Consider the following 25,771-nt stretch of genomic DNA (forward strand, 5'->3'; position numbering starts at 1 on the left):
ACATGCGCTATGAGGAATATTTCCGTGTGCAGAACATGGTCTTCATTAAATATTGCTATAGCTGTTTTCATTTATGGCACTCTTACCTGTTAATGTTAACTGATCGATCATCATATTAAGGACATATAGCCAATTGAAATATTTTCCTTACCAGCTTTCTCAGTCATCCCAGTCCTCTCACACTACACGATGTGTCAAAAATGGAAAAATTGTAAGGAAAAAAATAGTAATAACGAGACATCAAATGTATCTTATGGTATTTAAAGCAGGAAAGGTGAAATATACTAAAATAAAGAAATGGCGTTAGATGCTCTCAAGTTCGTGTGGGATTATGATGACGATATATCTTTGGCTTTAACGTATTTATTTTTCTTATAAATAGGTTTTTTCCCAGCAAGGTGACGGTGTAATTTATCGTAGATGTAAAACATTTCGGAACGAGAGCAATCAAATGATCCCTTCTTTTGGCAGGTACCATTTTCCTGTCTGAATGCCGTTCCGTTAGCACAGAAGACTTTGTAATCAATCATCTTGCGTTTGCCAACGGGAACACAGACGTGGAACATTTCGCAGTTGGTTTCCATGTCAGCATAAACACCACCGGACACCTTATCTTCGCAGGCAAAAGATGTTTCTATCGGGGTTCGATGAACATCTAGCTCTCGAGGAAAATAATATTCCGAATAGGATGATCTTTTCGATCTTTTATTGTTACTGTCTTCTTTGCCTGCGTCCTCATATTCGTAATCATACTCGTATTCATATTGATAACTGCTGGTACTCGTTGACACTTGATTCCTGGTGGTTGGTCCTGCTGCAGGAGCGCTAGTCGTTGTAGTAGGAGCAGGTCTTGCAGTTGTAGTGGTGGGTCGAGTATTCTGTCTACTAACAGCTGGACCAGGTCTTACTGCAGATGCTGCAGGTCTGGAAGCAAGGTTAAGTCTAGGAGCTGTAGAAGAAGGTGGGGGTGGAGGAGTAGGTGGAGCTTGCCTGTTTGCGGGATTGTTACCTCTGAACTGAGAACCCGATCGGAATCGAGGTCTTGATGGAGGTGCTGTTGGGACGGTAGGCACTTCTGGGGGAAGAGGGGGAGCTGTTCTGGAAGGTGGAGCTGGCGGGGGTGCCTGTACTCTTCGCGGAGGAGGAGGAGGAGGAGGAGGAGGTGCGTAATTATCATATTCTTCGTTAAATACATCGTCTCCTTCAAAAGAGGTTTTTCCAGAGTCGATATTGCCGTGGACACTATCGTAGAACTTCGGTGCTAAGGCACAGTACACCTTTTCGTAGTAGTTACATCCGCGAGTCGACTGACTGAAGATGGTACCATTAGGACAGACAAAACTCATTGGAGACATTTTGCCATTCGCACCCGGTGCACACACATGGTACACCTGACACCTGGTCTCTGGGTCAGCATAGTACTCTCCAGGCGTCTTGTCGGCACACGAAAAACGTGTTTTGGGGATCGTATGTACATTGAGATGAGGCGGAGTCTGTCTTCGGACTCTCTAAGAAAAACAAAGAGAGATAACAATTAATTACAGAAATATTTAAAAAACAGTAATAGTGAATATGTTTATTTTAGTTATGGAATTAACAATACTGCATGCAATAAACACACAGATTTCTAATTCAGGACAAATGCATTTTAATTCATTAAAATTTATTTCCATAGTATTTATGTTTACAATTGTTATTATGAATTTGTTGACTTATTAAAAATGTTGATATTTTGATGATTTATAGAAGGATTAAAATCGGCATTTTTTTTTATCCCTTGGCTCGCTATCTTACTTTGATTATACTTTTCGTGCTATTTTTTTTTTACATTACGAGTAGTTTAAAAAAAAGAAAGAAAAAAAAAGAATATTTTAGTTGATTTTAACTGTCATAATTCCTAAAGTTCGTAATTGATATTTTATTACTTTTATTTTATTATATTATTTTTATTTAGTTAATTTACTATATTTATTCACATTTCTAATTTTTTCACTGTTGCAAAAGTTATATTACATTCCATTGCACTGTAAGACTACTCTCTCTCTCTCTCTCTCTCTCTCTCTCTCTCTGTGTGTGTGTGTGTGTGTGTGTGTGTGTGTGTGTGTGTGTGTGTGTGTGTGTGTGTGTGTGTGTGTGTGTGTGTGTGTGTGTGTGTGTGTGGTCTAGAATTAGTTACGCTGAGTACACGCCCATTAGCCTAGTGTACCGTTTCATGCCCAGAAAAAAAAAGTAATTTTCTCAATGTTTAAATGAGTGAGAAAAAGAACAAATTATAGAAAGGTACATGACATTAGAACTCAGTACTGTAAATAGTACCAAGGCAGTTACAACCTGTTCATTGACCCCGGACAAACAGCAATCGTATTAACATTTGGAGTGTATTTAATGCAATGCTGAACTGAAAAGTGTTCCGCTGGACTAAAAACAAAGAACAAAAGATACAAAAGGCGTGGTCCCTCGGGAAACAAGTTCTGTCTGGTACGTACCATCTAATTTGGATAGCTTCGAATATTAACCACAACGGTGAGTATTTATATTAGTAAAAAAAAGTCGATTGTTTAAAATGCATTTTAGCAATACTATCTTTCTGATCGGTCCATGAATCTCTATTGTCACAAAAAGAATACCTTGAAAATACATAGCAGTGTCACTAGAGGGAACGGTGCTCCCATGAGAATTCATTCAGTTTGGTTCATGTGAACCTACTTTACTACATCATTTACTGAGAACTACGACTCCAGTGTTTCGCACCAGTCTCTTCGAACTGCACCAAAGCGTGTCGGCTCTCACATTTTAACATCTGTAGGTTTCGTAGACAAGAAACAAACTAGAACATCAAAGTTTGTTTCCTTGGTAGCTTTATATTTTCAACGACCAGACATTTCCATTCACTTCAATTCCATTAATTTTGTTGGTGTTTTAAAACCTGAAAAAGTCTAATATTTCTAGATGTATAGACCTTAAGTAGCAGTATATTATTTATTACATTGCAATATTTAAAAAGTTTTTAAAGCATTTTAGATTTGAATATTTATAACAATAAAGACATACCTGGGCTTATTGGCTAAGAGAGCTATCCTGCTTCTCCAACTAAAGTCTGAGTTAGATGACTAATATAAAATTTTTAATTTATATTAAAAGAGTAATTAAAGACATTCGTGAGTGTACATTTTGAGAAGGAGGGATGACAAGATATTCGGAGCCAAACTTGATTGGGAAAAAAAAATTACGGTAAGAGAAAGGTGTTGAGAATGAAACCCAATTATGTGAACGTAAAATATGTATATTCAATACTGAAAAGGAAACGATAATAAAGCAGGTAAACACGGAAGATGATGAATGGAATGGTTTTGAAACATTAAGAATTTAAATTATGAAATAAAAAAAATGGAAAGGAACTTTTCAAAAATACTTTATCAGGTATTATCAAAAAAGGAACAATAACTGACGAAGTATCAACGTGACTATTGTGCTGGCCGTTTCTTAGGGAACGTTATCAGATGATAAACAGCGCAAAACTGATATCTTATGAATATCTTAAACCGCGTGGTTTAAGATATTCATAACATATATATTCATCAAATTATGCATTTATAAGATCATGTGTTCTTTTAATATACAGTACATAAAAATTTTTATATTAGTCATCTAACTCATTCTTTATTTGGAGAAGCGGAGGAGCCCCATCACCCAATAAGCCTAGCTATTTTTCTTTATTGTTTTAAATCAGGAGCGCAACACGAAACCTAGTTTCAGAAAATATTTTACAGAATATGTATATTTGCAATAAACTAGGCAAAATGCGGAATAATAATGACTAGAATATTAAACCTTGCTTTCTCAGCACCATCATTTCGATCTAACCTTATTATTATGATTATTATTATTATTATTTTCTTTTCCTTCAGCATTGTTTTCATTTATTTTCATTTATTTGCTACCCGAACAACAGTAAACAACATCGAGGAGGTAATAATGAAACACCAATTGCATTACTTTTCTTTAGGTGAGTAGGAACTGTTATTGTTCATTGTGAATATTTGGAGAAGATTTTTACTGATGAGGCAGCTGGTCTATTCAATGAAGTGAAACTAGGCTAATAATCGCGAATGTACTTAAACGAAATTTCTGCACGACTCGACCTAAGTTGTACTCATAGAACAATGAGTGACTGGTAGTCCCGGCAACTTTAATCGCTAGTTCTTATTTCAAAATACCCAAATAGAATCGGATGATTTAATGGACAAAGACTGGAGGAGAAAAATTAAACCAAACACAAGCCTTTACCCAAGGTGACCGAACTGGAATAAACATCGCCATAAATTGGCCATTTAGTTATAAATAGCCAATCTTCCTAGTTGAAATGCAATTGTGTGTTCTAAGAAAACGATTATCAGTGATATCTACGGGCCATCTCTTATAAATAAAAAATGCTTACCCGAACTAATCCAGGTAATTTTTTATTAAAGATATGGGCATGTATAATTTAAAAAATATTTTATAGTAATATACGAACATTTCAGTTCACTGAATCCACTGTTAATAATTAAATATCAGCCCGTTAAAACTTCTACAAGATAACAATGGTACTAAAATCTGAAATGCTAAATTTTCATCATTCTACTTTGTTTTGCGGCGTGAATAAATAGCCTAGTTTTACTAGAATGTTTCAAAAAATAAGGTAATTGCACTTTGCACGTAAAAACGTATCAATCGCATGGGGATTGAATAAGTAAAGAAAATATCTACATCGTTTGTTTTCCCATACGACTACGAGATGACATTGAAAGATGACGACTAGAAAAACTGGTCCTACATAGGGATGCGCAGATGTTCGATTTGTGCTCATTAAATGTACAGCGCTGCTGTTTTGAAAAAAAAAAAATAATAATAAATAATAATAATCAATGATATTAGCAAAAAAAAAAAAATCATGGCTGCAGTGCCTTTGTTTTGGAATAATAAGGATGCGTTTCTTGAGTTTTTTAATCGGCGATGACATTGTTAAAGTAGAACGCTCTTGTTAAGAGTTGCATAGAACACACACAGCCACTCTTGTGCTCGTGTGTTTAGTTGGATAAACATAAAGATAAACATCTCTAGCGATTGTGTGGAAAAGAGATGTGCACGCAAGTGGACTTGGTGTCATAGGTGCATCTATCCAGAATAAAATCCTCACATAAAATTGCTTGTAGCTTTATGTTTTGAAACATTCTCGTATTAAACTTAAAGCAACAAGCAATTTCAATTTCAATTCTTTGTGAAGAGAACAAGAAGGTAAGGTTCACTTAGGACTTCCTTTTTAAAGTTTTATTACACTTTGATATTTCAGAGATGACATTCTGTAGGAAAGGCCCAAGTTTGATCCTGTGGTCGATGTGATCAGCAATCTTTATAGAGGCTCTTCCATTTGAAGGTCAGTTAGCCAATTTCATATGGAAATGGCATGATAGATTTTTTTTACTCCTCAAAACACAGATAAACCGCCAGTCACACACAAATAGACAATATACATCTCTTTCTGTGGGTCTTTATGTAATTCTAACTAACCTGAAACTCTAATCCCCTACAAGTGCAGCAATAAGTCACTATTCATTTACAATTACTTGAACCATAAACCATAAAGAATTTAACGACCCCTTCCCCATAGGCAAGGTGCATCGTGCCATGTAACGAGTCACGCGTTTGTAGCCGCTATAAATTAGAGGAATATGATGCTCCCAAGTCAGTGCAACTATGTTCGAGTGAAATGGCTGCGAGAAGGGGAAATGGCGGGTTTTGAAAGAGGTGTTGTGATAGGACGCCATGTTGACCTGGGATGAAAAGCCATTCCAGGTCAACAATAAGTGAGATTGAAGAGCAGGGATTCAGCTGCAAGTGTTACCCGCAGTGGACGACTCACCACACTCACCGAACATGACCGTAAAGTGCTACGAAGGATAATATGTAAAAACTGCCATTCACGGCCGACACTTTAAATGTGGGATTCCGGCCATCAACATAACAAGAATCTGCACAAAAGCATTCAGAACTGAGACTCATAACTTGGGTTTTCATATAGGACAGCAATATGCAGGCCCAACATTACCCGAACCAACATGCAGCACTGTCTTCAGTGGTGTAAACATGTACAGTAGGATGTGGAAGCTTGGAAAGCTGTGTTTTGGGGCAACGAATCACGGCTACACCTTCTACCGACCAGATGGACGGGTGTAGGTGTTGCAGATGCCCGGTGAACGTCTCTTACCAGAGTGCGTAACCCCAACTATGAAATTCGGAGGTATAGGTGCGACGGTATGATCCTGTTTTTTCTGGTTTATCCTCGTACCTCTGTTTGTGATGGCACGAACATTGAACTCTGAGAGGTATTTGAATATTCCGGACAATACCGTGCTTCCTACTTTGTGGCGTTTCTACGGAACTGACCATTGTCTCTTTCGGCAAGACACTTTCAGCAATGCACAGTGTCACAAGGCTGCTGCTGAAACTGAGTGGTTTGTTCACATGAACGTCACCACACTTTGCTGGCCTCCACAGAGCCCCTAATCTCAACTGTATTGAACATCTGTGGGATGAACCGGAGTGTCTGGTGAGGACAAGGGACGTCCGCCTAGAAGCAGCCCAGACTCTCATTACAAGAAGAATGGTCCAAAAGTCCAAAATGATGTGGAACGTATGCCCTGTAGGATTGCCGCAGTCATCACAGCGTAAGGAGGTTCTACATCTTATCAAGGTGGGCGCCATTGCTGTTTGTTCCTGACACTGTATTATCCGTTGACTTTCCAAGCAATGTCTATACGCTTTTTCTTTTTTTTCTAATGAAAATGCATATCATGGAGTGGAGAGGTTCCAAAATAGAGGTATCAGTATCCTGAGGTACATTAAGAATGCAAAATCTTGAGATTTATTTAAAATCATTCCCGACACTAAACTTCATTCGAATCCCCCCCCTCCCTGCTAAACCCGTTGATGTCACTCTTTGACGGGTATCCAGATCGAGTATTAATGTAATATTTCCCTTTCCTCCTTCCACCGTTCAACTCTTTCACGATATTGTTATACTTGGAAATACTAAATTCTAATCTCTAGGGCGCGGAAAATCTGTATAAACTTTTTTTTTTTCATCTGTAAATGCGTTAGCGAGTCTCATATGGAGGTGGAAGAGTTTTTCCTCCTGGAAACTCGAGATTTTCGTTTCTCAAAACAGGCAAACCGGGCAGAAGAGCACACACAATTAATAGACATAGTATACTTGCCTCATAGCCTTAGCTGCTTCGGCTGTAATCTCCAAATTCCAAACAACTACAACCCTTTTGATGTTTTAAGTCATTACTAAAAAAAAAGTCGTAAAAAATGAAAGAAAAAAAAATTGGTTGGATTAGCGAAGCGTATGTGTGTCTCATTTGTGTGCGCGTGTATTCTCGTATATTTGCAACCGCTTCTTTTCCTTAATCCCTCCCTATTTATTAAGGTATCTTACTTAATTTTAAGGTATCGTGGACAACAGAAAATCAACTTCCATAACAAAGAAGAACCACGCATCTGAATATTCAATGAATCATTTAAAAGTTAGATTTGATAGTTTATCTGACACAATAAACTTTTAAATTACAGTAACAGATAATGTATCTTGCAAGGTCATGAGACTTAATTCTCTTGTGATTGTTATCTGTGGAATATCTAAAGTAGTAGTATTCACTACACGGTTATACAGACACAAATAGTAATCAATTGTAAGAACAAATGATCAAATAGAGGAAAATATAAAAACCAAACATTAATAAAAATAAAACTGTTTAGTAAATCAAGTAATACTCAATGAAAAACAAGAGCAAAACACTTTCCAGCAACCATATAACCAAATTCTTTTGATGTGTGCATAAACATCATATAAACATCATTCTGTTTTTATATATTAATTTTTTTTTCTTTGCCATGAAAATCTGTAAAATGTTTCTCAAGGATTCAATATTTTCAGTTTTCCAATTTTCAAGGACTTTCAATATTTTTATGTGAACACCGCAGATCTAAGGTATATACTGCAATAACATCTATATTATAAATACAATAAAATAAGAGAGAGAGAGAGAGAAGAGAAGTGAAGAGAGAAACTTCGCCCACACCATTTCACATCGTTTCTAAACTGCCACTGAGAGAAGTGAACTTAAAGCTCACCAATCGCTGTCTTTGGTGTAGAGTGCAATTTATCGTTAGCATATTAACCATAACTCCCATACTTCTGTACAATATAGTTGTCAAAATTACCTGGAAGATTCGATTCTAAACTGAACCACATGCTTTTGTGTATTTGATCATAATTAAAATAATAATGGACACATCCCCACAAATTTGAATTCCCTAATGATGAATGGAGCCTTCGAAGTTCAGTCGGTTTAGACGAAGCGCTTTGATCGGAAATGGGTTCGATTCCCGTCCATGACATGAGGAACCGTTATTTGGTCTCTTTCGACTAAAAGTGAGTTAACCGGTCTCATACGGCGGTAGAGGGGGTTTTTCACCCGGAAACTCAGGTTTTTCGTTCCTCAGAATAGGCAAACCGGCCCCATGAACACACACACACACACACACACACACACACACACACACACACACACACACACACACACACACACACACACACACACACACACACACACACACACACACACACACACACAATCTATAGTCAGTAATACTTGCCCTTAGGGGATGCAGCAGAGAAGTGACGAGCCGACTGCATTAATTCGTCGTAAACCCCTCATTAAGGGGAGGAAGGAAGGATGTTCCCTTCCTTCCTTCCCTTCTCACTCGTCCTAAGGGACGGATGAGAAGGGAAGGAAGGAATGATGGATGATGTATGAGAGTAGAAAGATTTTCTTTGAAAAGTGGATAATCTGAACAGCAACAAATGAGCTGAAATATTTTTTCTCAGTTGAAGAGTAACTATCCATAAGAAAAGAAGTTTCTTAAAAGTAATCTTTATCATTTTATACTAATAACTGGTTGATTAATATATTAAACAGGACTCTGAAGACACGGAATTGTAATTATTAAATAATCTCTCCTCTGGAATCAGATTAATAATCTTGTACGCTTTATTTAGCTATCCAGGTTTTTTGTTTCATTCTACATAGTTTCTTAACCATCCAGTAATCTTATTCTACCTCACTGCTTCTGCATTTTCTAGCATTGGTTCGCACTGAGAAGGAAACTACGGCCATAAAGCCGATATATTATGCTTGTTAAGTAGTGTATTTTATGGCTGGTTTGCCTATTTTGTTAGATGGAATATCCTTCTACCTCTGTATAATTCTGGCTAAACTTACGTTCGTGGAAAAGACTTTATGAATATTTCATGGTCCTAGGGCTTTTCATTCCAAGGACAAATGTTTGCAACGCTGCCATGCAGGATCATCTAGCAAATGTACCATTTATATAACTTCCGAGATGTTATTATTAGAATTTTGCAAAAAGCGTGGTAGCAAAAATGATTTGAAACAAAACAAAACATTATCTGCTATAAATGACAATAAATAGATTGGTTAAGTATAAAAATATCATGCCGTTCTCTTCAATTTCATCTTCCGCAATAATTAGAAAAGAAGTCTCTTTTTATTTCCATTACTTTTGGAGACTGGTCGTTAACGGTAGTTGAGTTCATAGCTATCGACGATTTGAAGACTTGCGGATAACGAGAGTATTGCAGACAATTGCTGCTATGTCGTGTTCCTACCTAACTAGTATCACTGTCTCAAAATGCTGTGGTTTTTCATTATCAATTTTTCTGAGGATTTTTAGTATAATTCAGACGCTTCCCATAGAGCTTGGGAAGCGTCGGGAAAAAAAAAAAAACAAAAAAAAAACCGTCTATTAAAGGTTTCTCTAGTTGGCGACTAGAATACTTACAACTGTGTTTTCTTATAACTAGGATTATAAAAACTATGCCCCAAAGCTACACAGGAAACTTTTCGCTAATCAGATCAAATCAAATCAAATAATAACAAAAAAAAAAAAAGAGAAAAAAAAAAAGAAATCAGCAATCGTAAAGTTTCTTATTATTCATTTCATCATTTTTTCGACAATAAAGATCATTATTTTCTTAAAGTGTTATCAGTATGAGCATTGACGCTATCTACTTTTTGTATGCAGCCTTCGGATTCTGGTCAGCGTGGAACAGTCAGAGTCACTCTAGATAACATCAATTTGTGTGTGTAACAAGAAAAGAAAAAGCCCTAAGTTCATTTGATCATTTTGCATGATATCACATACATAATTATGTTGCGAAATGCAGCATAATTGTAATTAAATTTTTTTATTAATTATTTATAGTTTCCTCGATTTTTTTATTAAAACTTTCTTTTCAAATTATGATTTTTTTTTTTTAATTTCTTATCATGGCCAGTGTTTTCCTCTTTCAACTCATCTTGCACTAGGCGTTCCAACTATTTTGGTTGCAAGAACACAAGAAGGAACCACGTGAGTTATTCTGCTGCTGCTATTCTATTATTCTACTTTTAATATTATTATATTGTGCATGGTGAATTATTTAGGAATATTCATGTATTTACATATACAGCAGAAATCAAAAATCGAACTATAAGTTGGAATTACAGTTCGATAGTAAAAGAACTTATTAACTTGTATAATTTCATTATACAAGTTAGTAAGCGCTTAATTTTTTTCGGTTATTCTTGACATGAAGAACTGAAGATTGCAGGTTATTATAAGTTGTTCTTTCCTATATTTCATTTTACATGATATTAGTAACAACGACACCCTTTAATTGGAAGGAACTGATGAATCCCTCTGGGATCAGGGATCTTTATAAAGTGATTTTCAACTGAAGCCGAGTTACCAGTCTCATAAAGGAGCTTGTGGGTTTTTTAACTTCTACAGACAAACCGGAAGAAGAACATGCACCAATGGATAAGCGCATACTTAACTGTTTTTCAATTAAAAGAATTACTTACATCAATGCTATTGCATGAGTATGGGAAAGGAGGGGAGAAAAAAAAAGATTTCCTGTGCCTACCAGAGATTGAACCTGGGACTTTCCGCGTGTTAGGCGGATGTGATAACCACTACACCACAAGCACAACTCTGAGCAATGTAACATGCTTATTTTATTTTAATTGATCCTGTTTGCCATAGTACCCAAACTTTGAATAATGTTTTCAAAGAAAAGTTACGAAATTATCCTGAGGATAAATCAACGTCTGGGATTTATCTAATACTCGCTTAAATAATAATAATAATTGTAAAGGATTTCCGATTTCGTTTTCACTTCGTCTAAAAGGTGGAATATATTTCGCTAAAAATACGTCATATATTAGTGACGTCATAAAATGGAGAGGAGGTCACACGAAAAGGATATTAGGTAGGTGAAACTTTTTTTTTAAATGTGTGTTCTCCCTGTTTGTGTGTGTACGAGGAATACAGGTTATTATGCCACTTTCTAATTTACACGATGAAGAAAAGGAACTAGTGCCAAGTGAATGAAACAGTAGCGGACGAAATGCCAATACGGCTAGCTGTCCTATTTGGCTGCACTTCACGTTTAGCATGTCTTTACCTTACTCCGCCCTGACTCGAGGCGGTGTTTCGATACAAAAGAGGAAACCGAACAGGTACAAGTGACCACTCCCGACATTCCACAGCTCAAGACGAAATCGGATCGGAGCGCCACATTACGAAAGAAATATAACTTACTCTGATTACTACTCTCAAGGTCACCACTTTATGTTCGTGCGTGGTGATACTTCCGGTTCCGTTATTGCAATCGTTACTATAATTCGAAGGGCAGGTCACGAGAGGGCGACGTGTAGTGCGATTAACCTTCGCGTTGTTTCACGCCCTGACGTAGGCTAAGAAAGGGGAAGGCCACACCAAGGGCTGTGTAGCGGTACAGAGTCATATAATCGAGTGGGTCAATCTTTTCGACTTTCCCAACGTGTGCAACTCCCTTTTCGGGTATTGTTATCGCCCGAACCAACTATCTACGTAAAGTCATTAGAGTTCGACGGAGAAATTGCATTGTTCCAAAGATTTATCGGTGCAAGAAAGTAAGAGCTATCAAGGTTGTTTAGGGCTATTGCCATTAATTAGAGACAGTACACACGCACACATCCGAGAGAGAGACTGCTGATAATAGAGGGGGAGAGGAATGATTAAGGAAAGCTGAAGATAAAAAGAACACTGAACTTCTATAATGTTAGAGAAATCCGGTATTTTGTTTATGATTCAAAATCATATTATCAGCCAAGGTGGATTGAACTGACTTGCTCTTGACGCTAACTGAATCCACCCTTGTCTTTTTAACAATCTCAGCCTCATATTGATATGTACAGTAGGCTATCAAGCTGTTCACCATTGGGTGTAGTTTTTCACCACCACAGGGTCATTTTTTGTATGAATTTCGGTTTTCTCCTTTCTAGAAAAAAGAATGTCGATGTTACCATGGCCCCACTTATTAGATATCGGTCATTTAGAAAGCATTGTATGGCCCCCTAAATAATATGATTCTGGTGATATACTTTTTTTTTTCAGGTTTACTATTCGTGTATTTTATTACTTGAAGAATAATTAAGATAAAAAATAACATTGTTTATTTGAAAGTGATGAAATGCTAGACTTTCAGTGGGAAAAAAAAAATCATGCAGGATGTGAAAATGCCAGACTTTGAAGATCGATCTCGCTGTGGTTTTTATTGGGAACGTAAATTATATTTTGATTCGCTGTTTATTGTTGATGAAAATTTCTTTGAGGTAAAAAATTTAGCCTTTTCTGGAAAAAAAAAAGTTCTGTTTAGGGTGTATGAATAGAATGTTTATTATTCAATGCAACAGATTATGTGGTACTTCAACCAGCCGTTAATAATATTAAAACAATTTAATGCAATTTAATACTTTCTTCAGAAATTTTAAAATAATATCGGTATGGCTTCGAAATTCAATTGATAAGAGTCATTGCTGTTATAAGCTCAGAAATGAATAAAATTCCGCTGTGTAAACTATAACAAAATCCATTTTTCAAATACTATTTTTTATGAATAGTTGCATTTTACATTTATGCGTATAAAAATGTGTGCCTCCGTAGCGAATAGCAAGGACGATGCTAACCTTTGCTCTTCAGTTGGAAAAACCTCCAGTATGGGACTCAAGGAATCACTGTAAGAGCTGAAAATGAGTTAATCGGTCTCATAGATCTCGAAGAGTTTTTCTTTCCTACTCTCTGGCTTTTCATTTTACAAAATAGACAAACTTATCAGAACAACACAAAATTAAATGACACAATGCATTAACTCAACAATCTTACTTGCTTCGATCATGAATCAAAAGAAACCAAACTAAAGGCTACTAAAATTTGCTTGCTGTTATTATATTGTAGAGTAACAAGCAAAGGCTTAATTTTATAGCTGAATAATTTCTGTGAAATTAACAATAAAGATCAATGCTAATACTATACTTTAGTAGTAGTAGTGTTACATACATTCTGCTATGTTTGAATAAATAATGACCAATTACATGAATATAAAATACGCTCATTTTTTTAAAGTATTTACTATGTCGACAGTTGCTTTGTAAATATAAATAAATATATTTCGATTTACAAAGCAGCTTTTTTTTGGCCACAACGAATAAATCATTTCATAGGTGACTAAATTTTGAAAACCAGTCTAGAATATTCGTCATAGTTGAGTGCGTAGGAATTCATGTAAATAAATAAACAAAAATAACTCCAGAACTGTTTACGATGTCCTCAGTCGAAGCGGCTATTCATTAGTGTGTACTTGTTTTTGTTTAATTTTTGCTTTTAGATATTGTAAAGGTTTTTAATGATTTCCTCCTTTTTAACGAGTCAAGACCTTATTTAAAGAAAATTAGTTAATTATAATACATGAACTTTATCTTATGTGTGCCAATGAGATAAAATTACATGATACCACCTCAATTAAAGAAAATAAGTTATAATAGACGATATTTTGTCTTGTGTGATAAAAAAAGAAATGACAAAATATCGGAAATTCAGTGTTCAATTTAAATTTTCACTTACATGATCACTGTATCAATTGCTTTCGTTAATCAAGCGATTCGTGTAATGAAGCATGTCGCTTGATTGTAAATGCGTCATTTAGAGCGTAAAATATGCTTTTAAATGTAATAAAGTGATGACTACTGGTTTGTTAAACATTTTCTAAGAGACAGTTATTTGGGTATAAGACACTCGCGTGTTCTAATTCATCTCATTTTATTATGCATCTTATTTTTTAAAGGAATTTGACGGGTCCACAATTGTCACCGAATTTTTTTTTCTTTCCCCATCTACACGTTTCCTCTATTTGATTAGAACAGACCTAGGTTCGAATCTTGGCATCAAAAAGTAGGAAGCCTTTACACGGACGAAAAGAAAATGCATACAGCTAACTTATAATAATAATTAAATGGTTTTAAGTAATAATAATAATAATAATAATAATAATAATAATAATAATAATAATAATATCCTGTTCAATGTTCTACTTTAGTGGCTTAAAATTAAATTAAAGTAAGATAAGATTCGCAATGTAGGATATTAACTTGCCTGGCTAGTTCAGCGTTATGATTAATGCTTAAAACCCTCTGGATTTACCTTCTTCCAAATTTAAATCCATAGGATAAATAGTGTAAGCATCTATTTAGCTAAAGATGTGTTGCTTTTATCTGCAATGCTCGATCACAGAGCCTCCCCCTCCCCATTTATCACGAGAAAGAGGGGGTTAGGGCTGATCGAAAGAGGCTATATTTTGAGTATTTTCAAGCCTGATGAGCCACATCCGTCATTTCAAGAAACGGCCAATGGCTGTTTCTTGAAATGACGAAAAGGTCATCATGGCTTGTTTCTGAGACAGGAACAAGCCATGATGACCAAGTTGAACCAAAAGATGATATGTTGCCTCATAGGTAATTAAAATTAGATACTTTTTTGAAGTGTTCAACCTTCGTAATATTTCTTCTCTAAAGTCATTACAAACAGTTAATAATTTTATAAATAAAACTAGAAATTGATTGTAATTCATTTTCACTTTTATAATTATTTTTTCTAGCCTCCGTAACTCAGTCGGTTTCGGCAATACCCTTTGGTCGGAAAGAACCTAGGTTCCAATCCCCGTCTAGGACGCGAAGAACCTTTATCAGGGTTTTTCATATGAAGGTGAGTTTGCAGGTCTCATAAGGAGGAGGCTGGGTTTTTTCCCTCCCGGAAACGCGAGTTTTTCATCCTGCAAAATATCCCCGCAATAAGAACACGTGTAGGAGGTTATGGGAATAAGTATCAATCCCTATATTCCGTCGGATATGGCTTCTAAAGCTTATATGTCACGGTGTGGGTCTACATCTCAGCATAAAACAGGACGGAAGGAATCATATGGGCATGTGCCAAAAACCAATGCATTAATTACAGTTGTCTTAAAAGTCTGTATTATTTTACGAATGTTTTTCTCTCCTATTTCCTCATATATATACTAAATAGACAGGTGCTACATTCTTGTCTGATTTTGTTTACAATAGTTTCAAAAAGAAATTACCGAAGCACTTTCAGAACCAATGCATATATGCCTTCAGTGATTTTTAAGAGAAAAATATTATTTTTGCAGAAGGAGTAAATTCTAAAACCGTTTTTGTTTCTTTAAAGTAAGTACATCGAAAATAGACTTTAATATGGGTGGTTGAAGAGTAGCTTATGTTTAGCATGTTATACCAAGGATAATTCAGAATGTTTAACAGATTAATTTCCTCTATAATTCTCAAATATATTTTCTTAAAAAATTTATATTATTTGTACTTACAAATTAAAGACTATATTTTTATTATATAAGTCTTCTAGTATTTGTTTAAGAAATACAATATGCATTGATTGGGAGCTTTCCCTGTATATACTAACTATTCTTAATTTGAATAAACTTATAATATACCAATTTTATATTATTTTTCATCTAACGTTTTCTATTCTTCCCTTTTTATAACTGGGATTCATCGCATACTGAGTCGTATCTGAGAATTCGTTCTCCACGTTATATTTTTTTTCCCTCACGACGACCTATAATCCTAAGTGAAAACGAGTTTATAATATCTAATCAAGTGCCTCTCGATCATTAGTCTTTAATTCAAAGTTAATGATCCAGTCAAATTTTGCAAGGCTAGCAGCTAGAGGCATATAACCAGGAAGATAATCTAATGACTCGTGCTTTTCGAGGAGCGATTAAAAAAGTGGCATAGTTGGTTATGAATGTAATACGACACCAATACATGATACGACTGTTAATTGAATTCCTCGGGTGATTTGTTTATCTTGCATGAAGGAAATGAAATTCAAATTTTTTGGAGGGGAGAAATCCTGCCTCCCTCTTATGAGACCAGCAAATGTTCAACTAGTAACAAAATTAAGAACATTAGGATTCTTCTTTCTCAGCGTTAGTACGATTCTTCTTTCTCTTTCACACTCAGACAATATTCGATATTCCAATAATATAGATCTTAAAAGGACCATAAAATAATACAATAGAGTGCGTTGAAATTACTTTGCACTAGAAGGATTATAATATATTAACATATAACCAAGTCGTTTTTACTACTTTCAGCCTTAAAAATAGTTCGATAACTTTAAGATTTCCAAGTGGTGCGCATTGTTCTTTGGTTTCCGCTGGTTTCTATTAATAAACAGAGAGGTAACAGAACAGTGAATGGGTTAATCGTGCACTAGAAAAACTGACCTTAGCAGTAAAAAAAAAATATTTTTGTTATTTCTGTCATATTTATATGATATATAAATATAATAGAAATATTCAGTATAAATATTTCTATTATAATATATATAATAGAAAATATTTCTATTATAATATATATAATAGAAAATATTTCTATTATAATATATATATATGTTAAAAATATCAAGCAATTTTAAACCGGGTTTTACTCCATTGCTTGGTATTTTTAACATTTAATATACCCAAGGCAAAATACTTTCTACATATATATATATATTTTCGAGAGGTAGAATACGGCAGTATTATCATGAGAGGTTGTCGTGAGGTTCAACAGTCGTTGTACTCATGCTTGCTTTACGAGAACAATTAAAGATGTAAATACGTTGCAAGACATCATTACTTTTTTTTTGTTTGTATGCTGCCTGCAGATAGTGGGATTTCTTGTGATGATTTAATCTAGCGACCAAATACGGAATATTTTCAAGCCACCTTAGGTTTTCAGTATGCTAGGTGGTGGTGGTGGTTTCATCACAAGTAGCCAATAAATACCAAATATTTAATAGAAATAGTCCTTGATGCAGAAGTCTTCTGCGTTATTCTAATCTACAGCAGAATTCACCATTGAAGTACAGCTATAAATAGGCTACACGTGTTCCAACCTTGAACTTGAAACGTAAAATTAGCTTCACTGCACGGCCATGGAGATTATAGGAGAAGAGGTGACACCAAAATTAATTGGGAAGAAATTAATAATAATAATAATGAAGATGCAATTCTTAGTCATTAATAAATAATTTTAATATAAATATGATATATATTTCATCTATCTTCGGTTAAATATATTTTGTACTGTTAAGTAAGTTGAGTATTAAGTTTAGTTTACTGAGTATTTTATAATAGCAATAAGAATATTTCCTGCCTTGTTTGTTGATACTAATGTCACTCCGTTGTCAATATTTTTTGTGGTATTTGGTTATATTCTAAGGATGACTTACTGTACAATGAGCTAAATGGATGGGTAATCCAGCTGTAAACGTGAATAGTATTCACTTTGTAGGATTGTTCAGTAATACATAATTCAGACTCAAAATCGTGTTTGCATCGATATTCAAGGTCAAAGTTGCCACAAAATTAATCTGTTGCATAAATATTATCATGGAATCAAGGTTTTCCCAATTCATAAAGGAATTCGTATAAAATATTAAAAGAAAAAAATTGACCTCGCGAAATATGCGGTTAACAAAAGACGAGAAACTACTATGTAATAAAAGAATATGCTTGAAGTTCTATTGTTAAATTGTGAATGAAGCTATGTTATGTAATTTATTATTTTTCATTCACATTTAACATTGCTTATTAAATATTAATCATGACTTATATAAAATTATTTATTATTCCTTAAATAAGAATTATTAATTAAATGTTTATTCAAAACCTGACCTACTATTAATTTATGAAATAATAAAATGTGTAGAATTTTATATAACCAAATATATATGATGTAACGTAAAGTGTTATTTTATATTTAACTGTATACGTAATCAAAAAGTTGAAGAAGTACGTTAAATATTCTGTTGTTCTTATTTGTCAAATATTTAATGTTATGTAATCACTCATCTAGTAGTAAGAGAGCATACATTACATTAGCGAAATGTTTACATTTAGTCTATTGTCATGGAGACGCACGCGTAAACAACCACGAGTGGAGTAGAGCGTGGCGTTCGAACGAAAAAGGAGAGTGAAGGTCATAGATAGAGAGAGAGGGAGAAACAGAAAGGGAGAGTGAAGGTCATAGAGAGATATATAAGACAAGAAGGAAGAGAAGAATTATTATTAAGCAAGTGAGGAGAGAGTTTTGCGGAACCAAGATTATAAAATCCTCAGGGAAGAAATTTATGAGTATAGTGTTCGGAAGTGAACCAATAAGTAGTGAATCATAAAGTTTAATATTATGAGCGAAGTCAGCTGTTATTATGAAGAAAAGTTATTACCGTAATCAGATAAAAAAGAAACTGGACAGTCAATGCGAAAATTCTGATTAGTTCCAGTTAATCTGGATTACGATTAAATTCTATGTTGCCCTAGGAAAAGATTATATTGATTACTTGGAGAAAAGTGAACAGGAAAAGATATTAGTACCTAATTACTGTTGTTTGGAATAGTGAAGTGCGACTTACAGTAATACAGTTTAAACTATGGAGAATATTTGTTATGTGTGTTCCGCTAACGTTAATTAAGTTAATTCATAAGTGCTCTCTCAATAATTTGAAGTGTTGAAGAATTTGTCTGGTAAGAGTAGTTGTATAAGTTATTCTATTCTAGCATTAACTGTAATATATCTCCGACGCTCAAAGTCCGGAATATATTTGCTTGGAATATAGCTTACGTAGTTTATTGCCTGCTGTGAATATAAACATTGAGCTGATAGATTTGTGAAGACTGAATAAAATGTGAAATTGTTATATTAACTTGAGATAAGAAGATTTGTGTTTTTGAGACTGTGAATAGTATATGAAAGTTAGAACATTGAATTAGGATCAGTGACCTAAGAAGATGTGTTAAGTTAATTGTATAGTTCCATTTAAAAATAGAGTTCTTGTATTTGTTAACCATATCATATATTAAATGTTTTATTTTATTGATCTAAATATTGTGTTTGCCTGAATTCCTTATTATTGCACCGTTCATAAATATTCGAATCTTGCGGGAACCCCAAGTAAAAATGATAATAGATGATTTGGCCTAATGAGATGACTGCTAACTTAATTTAGAACTGATCCTACTATTTATATAGACTAATCTAAGAATAGGGTGGCGCAGTATAAATATAAATTTCCCTACTTTTGGATCGGTGATCATTTCGCAATTGGTTATTTTAATTATAAAAGTGACTTAAGGCTAGATGGATTTAGAACACGACAAGAAAAAAGCCGTCACGACACTATCACCTTAAGTATTTTTAAGATAAAAAAATTGTACTAAAATAATTATGAAAATTCCTGTATTCTTCTTCTTTTGAAAGGGAAAAATCCCAATCTTATGTATAATTCCAGGTAAGAGAGAATGAATTTTTTTTTTTTTTTTTTTTGAAATTCAAATTATTCTTCCTTAATTAACAAAGAAAAGTTTGATCTAGAAGCCACCAAGGAAGTTTTGTCTTTCCAGTTATAGAAATAAATAGAAAAAGGGCAACAGAAATCATTTTGTGACTAAAAAGAATAACGAATGAAGCGCAGTAGAACTTCGTACATTTCAATGTTATAAATGATTGCTAACTAGATTTTCCAGAATCTGATTTCCTCGGGATTATCCTGACTTGATTGTTGTACCGATCTATATTTCGAAATTCTCACTTTAAACTCAATATCTTGACAGTTTGAAACAACATTGAATATTATTAGCCAACAACTTCTAAGTCAATGAACAATGTAAATTGATCCAGAAAATATACGAAGTTGTGTTTGGGCTGTGCTATGCAACAACAACAAAAATGATGCGTTCTTGCAGTAGTTTATGATGTGTAATGACATAGAGTATCGATACCTTTTATTTTTTAAACTTACTTTTATTGTTTATGATACTTGCGCCTACTAAAGATTGTAAAACTATGACACGCATTTTTATCGTGAGAAATCGGTAGGAAGCTAATAAATTTGCATAAGATTATGGGATTTTAATTTACTTTAGGCCTCCATTAAGCAGGACTATAGTGTCACACTGGAAAATGAAAATCATCTACAGATTTTGTAAAAGATCTGCAGCACTGAAGTACTCAGTTTCGGACTGTCGTCTTAAGGTTTATTTTCCTCAGTAAGTTTTATCCTCAAAACAAAAATCGGAGACATGTTTTTAATGTTTTGAGTGCGGAACACGGTAGTAAATTGAGTAGTTCGTGAAATTCATATTGTCACTCAACGTAGAATAATGTCTTCTAATGGAAGAGAAAATTAATAATATTACTGACAACAGCAATGATTCCAATTCGAACCAAAGCTTAATGGTTGCAATTTGACTACTTCAGGAGGTAAATTTTATCTTTTACTGATACGTATACGGTATTTTAATTTCTTATATCATTGTATTATTTCTTCTTATTATTATTTATTATTTCTGTTTTATTTCTTATATCTTATATTATTTCTCTTATATCTTATGTTATGTCTTATATCATCTTATAGCATAGCTTTAAGTATTTCATTTTTATGTGTGTATAACTTTTGTATTATTCTTGATTTTATTTTTCTAATCGCTTTATGTCAGAATCATTTATTTGCTTTAAACGTACTTAAGAATTAATCGATCCGATTTAATTTATTAGTCTGTATTTATATAATTATTACTTGATCTTTAATATTTAGAATTCAAAACATTTTAAAGTGTAATTTTAGATAAATATCTCAGTTTATGAATTCAGCAGTCCTACTAGAAAATCAAAATTATTTAAAGATAATATGTTTGCGAAGTACTTAATGAAGACAAATGGATCATTGGAATGCTCTTCGAAGCGTGTTAATAAAGTATAAATCTATTTGCATTGAAAATACCACAGTACTTTAACTATATAACAGATTACACACTGTTATTTTAATATATGTCTAAATTTTTAGACATATCACTTTATCAGTTTAATGAATCAGAAAGTACTTACCACGAAGTATTTTACATGCATATATCTCTGATAATTGGAAAAATATGAATTTATATCATTAACAGGTAGTCAGAAGAGTTCATTGAGTAATGCTTATGATAAGTGAGTATCACCATAAAACAACAGAAGATTAAAAAATAAAATTGCTTAAAATAAACCATACGTGTTGGGAAAAATGCAACTGGATTTTTTTTGAAATCAAGCAAATTATAATTTATAATTTTTAAAATGCCTACAAGGATATGACGCAAAGATTTATACCAGTATAAATGTACGAGTATAAATATTTATACTCGTACATTGCTTAGCGGAACCTTTTCGACAGCAGAGGGCTACCACAAAGAATTCTGAGTTATTGTAGCATTTATTACAGACTTTCTCATTTAAATTTAGCCCAAATCTCCTGTTAATGTATTTGCAAGGTTTAGAAAGGCCTGAGTTTGAATCCGGTCTAAGAAGCCTTCTTTATAAAACCTTTTCAGTGAAAGCGAGTTATCTGGCGAAGATTCCTGGGTATTCTGCTCTTCCAGAAACACTGGATTAAAAACAAAAAAAAAAACAGCCTGAACGAAGAATACACGATATAACAGACGTACACTTGTCTCGTTGCTTTATTTTGATTCAGTCCTAATTGCAACAAATACTTCACCAGCCTGTCAATATTTTTCTAATGGCTTTTAAACTCTGGAGCCGATATTTATTCAACTACGAATATCATACCATCAGAAATCATATTAATACCATGTTCGTATCAAAAGTTTCCTGTCTATCTGTATGTTACAACCATGAACGTTTGAACCGCTATCATGAAATTTCATAAATATCATGTCTACAGATGTCATCTTACTTAATTGCATTTCATGAATTTTCATAACATTTCATTCAGTAAAGCCAACATGGCTACCAGACGAACTCGCATGAAAATTATTAAGATGGATGGTCGGGCACATATGTATTCTTTTCAAAAATAATAGTCACAAAAAAAACATCCAGAATGGTTACTAAATACATTGTACTCTGAAATATTCTGTATTTCAATTTCTCGAAATACAGAGCGTATTTCAAGAAGGAAAGATTCTTTAAAACATTTTAAGCAAGAAATTATTTATTCACGAATTAGCTACTTCATATATTACTTGCTTTTATAAAGTAGCATAAAAAAATCAGAACAAAGCAGTAGACAATATAAGTAAAATTTTAATGTACAAGTCACGTTTCTTAACACCTACCTGTGCACCACCTGTATGCCACGAAGAATGGACGGCTGCTTGGGACAAAAGGAAATGCTGCAGTATCCCTCCTGGGTAAACGCAAAACAAAATAATCATACTTTCCAATGAATATATTACTTATGAGAATAATGTAAATGAACCAAACTTCTACCTTTATTTCATTATAATTAATTAAAAAAAGTCTGCAAATTTATCACTGTCTTATCAAGTTTATCATTATCTTAATTAGCTTGCTATTTTAATTGCATACATCAGTTCTTAGCTTGCGGTACTTAAAATAATCGTTACTGACTCTTTCGACATGTGAAACAAAAATTCTTAAAGTCTCTCTCTCCATAGTTCGTGTTAGACTCAAAACCTCTATTTCAAATCTCTGTATAATAATCCTTGAAAATTTGAAAAGCGCAAATAATATTTCGAAACATGATATTCAGTTATTTAGGTCAATATCCTGAAGATTTAATAAAGGCTGTTCTCTGTAATTTGTGATGCCTGGATATATCTTGATTATTGAGATCGGTGTGGAGATAAACAGGTTTATTTCTGCAGGAAATAGAATACAATTACTGTAATGTTCAGTCTTCCATCAATCTTACGTTGAGCACAGAATTCGGCAACGCTGCTCACAAATGCTAATATGTTATGTCTCATACATTATCTTTTTGTGGAAGCGAAAACAATATAGATATTCATTAAATACTAATGAATATCTATATTTGGTATAATTTCAAGTAGTTGCTTAATACAAATAATTTGCTCCTATATTTCAATTTATGGTGAGTTCAAGGACCATTGGAGATTCACAGACGTACTTTGAAATAAAATCTTAAAAGTGGTATCCAAAAAAAAAAAAAAGTTCATTTTATCGAATAAGTTTTCGTCAAATTAAATTTACTTTATAATCGTGTTTAAACAAGGGGGAAAAAGGAAAAAAAACTATCATATAACCAATAAAGAAATAGAAGAACAGAAATAGAAGTAGTACAGAAGAAATAAATGTTCATTATTAATTTCTTTATGAGTATGGTGGAAGGATATTTTTACCTCTTCAAATGTTTATTTAAATATAGCTATGCTTCTTAACATAGTGGTTTAAGAACGGCTACTTTTTGTGTCTTATTGTATCTCCCTCTCTGTGCATGAGTCTGAAATCAATATAGTATTTTAAGTGAAGATAGTATGTTCATCAGAATATGCGCTTCTCACATCCGAAGAAAGAGGACAAAAAAAATCTAACTTGAATCTACTTATCCTCTCTCTCTCTCTCTCTCTCTCTCTCTCTCACACACACACACACACACACACACACACACGCACATTAATTTACTCTACCAAGATATGCAGTTTTATTTGTCTGTCTATTTACAGATACTTCCAAGCTAATTCCGCTAAGATTTGAACGAGCACCAGCCAGTTGAGTCGCTATTTGTTTGCAAGTCATTTCTCAACTCGCCAAACTAACTTTTCTTCTTTTGCATTCATCCCCCCCCCCACACACACACGAACGTCTGTTCGTTTGGAATAATTTTCCTTAATATTTCTTTCCTGGAACATCACAGCCTACATATATTCAATTCAAATGCTAATTAGTATATTCTCCTTCAAAACCTTCAATCATTCTGAATTTCTAGGTCAAAACAAATTCTTGTCTGAGATCGTCAATTAAAAGGGAATAGAGATTTATAATATGCAACAACTTAAACACTAGTTTTATTATGATCATGCTTTTGCATATCATGACGTCAACATATGCTGACCTACTTTAGAGTTCTATGCAAGTTTTCGTTTTTAAAGAAACGAAAAATTGCATAGAAAGAAATACTAATCAGTCAAGAAAGAATAATATGAACCGATTACAAATTGGAAAGATTCTATAAACTGGTAAGTGTACACAGTGTCGAAATAATTGCTTTCTTACAGCTTCTCTTCAGGTACAATCTATAATGCGCACCCTGTTTATACGATTTCGCAACCTTTATGAGAAAGGAATAAAACTGATGATTCAGTTTCCACGCATTCAATAAAAGCCATGGGCATCTAAGCATGGCTTGATTATTAAAACGTGACGTCAGTCGAATCATTATAATTCTTCACGCATTTTTACGAGGGTAAGCACAAATATAAGTATACGTGATTTAGGACAGAGCGTACGACTTAAACCCTTTGCAGGAAGTTCCGTGTAAATGTTTGCTTTCGAAAATGTTTGAAACCTAGTTGACAAATCATTCTGGAGATACTCATTAGTTAGATTACTGTTAGTGAGGCTTTCATTTTCACAATTCCCAAGTTGTTGATTTTAAGGAGTGCTTTGTAAGAATGCGTAGGGTTCATTAGCATAGCTTTGTCTGTCTGGTGAAGGCCAGTAAAAGGAGCGGAACATTGCTTCCGGTTATAAAAACAAGTGGATCCAGTTTCGTTTGCAAATATTTATTTTCCTCAAGCGCCGGAAAGATTACACAAGTTGATAAGATTTTGGAACATAATTGAAAATTTTTTTACATTAATTTTGATATATGCTTATTTCAGACTGGATTTTTGAAGTTGAATAACGTCACTGTTTAGAAAAAGATGAAGAAAATAAAGACCATTTGTTCATAAATTCTTACTTATTACATGGTAGCAGAATTAATGGATATGGTAATAGAACGTGACAGCGTTAGCGAAGGACAGACGGAGAGCAGAAGATCGTTTCATAGCAAGCTTGTTCATATTAATCAATCGCAGACTATTTGGAATTGAGGATAGTTGGGTTCGGTTGTATTTGGTTTTTCTGTGAAACTGTGAGATTGAGGAAGGAACACCGTCGCGGCTGTGAGAATTCGCCAAACAGTTCTTATGTGTCGAACTGCTTATAACAAAATCACAACATTGATGTATAACAAAGTACAAATTGCTGTATTTTATAAGCCGCCATTTGAGAGAAGAAGAAGGCAAAATTTGGCCATTATGTATATGCAACATAATGTGCTACGGAAATCCGCGGTAATGAATGAAAGCAAAGAAGAGTTGAAGTTTGCCATTTGCATGACATGGCATGAACCTTGAAGACTGCTACTTTTTTTTAAATTTCAAACAGGACATTTAAAATTCTCCATCCACAATAAAGACATGTTACACAGAGATCTTCTTACCCTTATCCCATAATCTCAC

General features: G+C 33.9%; 1 protein-coding gene and 1 non-coding gene across 2 annotated transcripts in view; both read right to left on the reverse strand.

Annotated features, from left to right (window-relative positions):
* Positions 1-329: 329 nt before the first annotated feature.
* Positions 330-25,771, reverse strand: part of LOC150110065 (uncharacterized) — a 46,563-nt gene continuing 21,121 nt past the window's right edge. The window contains exons 3-4 of the mRNA XM_090405433.1: positions 22,619-22,689; positions 330-1,508 (exon numbers count right to left, since the gene is read on the reverse strand). Coding sequence (XP_090261559.1) covers positions 330-1,508; positions 22,619-22,689 — 1,250 coding nt within the window. The remainder of the gene's footprint in view (positions 1,509-22,618; positions 22,690-25,771) is intronic.
* On the reverse strand, positions 11,024-11,096 carry TRNAV-AAC (transfer RNA valine (anticodon AAC)). Its single transcript has one exon. It is a non-coding gene; the product is annotated as a tRNA-Val (tRNA).

Source organism: Typopeltis vanoorti, chromosome 1 (genome assembly GCF_054136105.1).
Source record: "Typopeltis vanoorti isolate ZY-2024b chromosome 1, IOZ_Tvanoo_1.0, whole genome shotgun sequence".
NCBI lineage: Eukaryota > Metazoa > Arthropoda > Arachnida > Uropygi > Thelyphonidae > Typopeltis > Typopeltis vanoorti.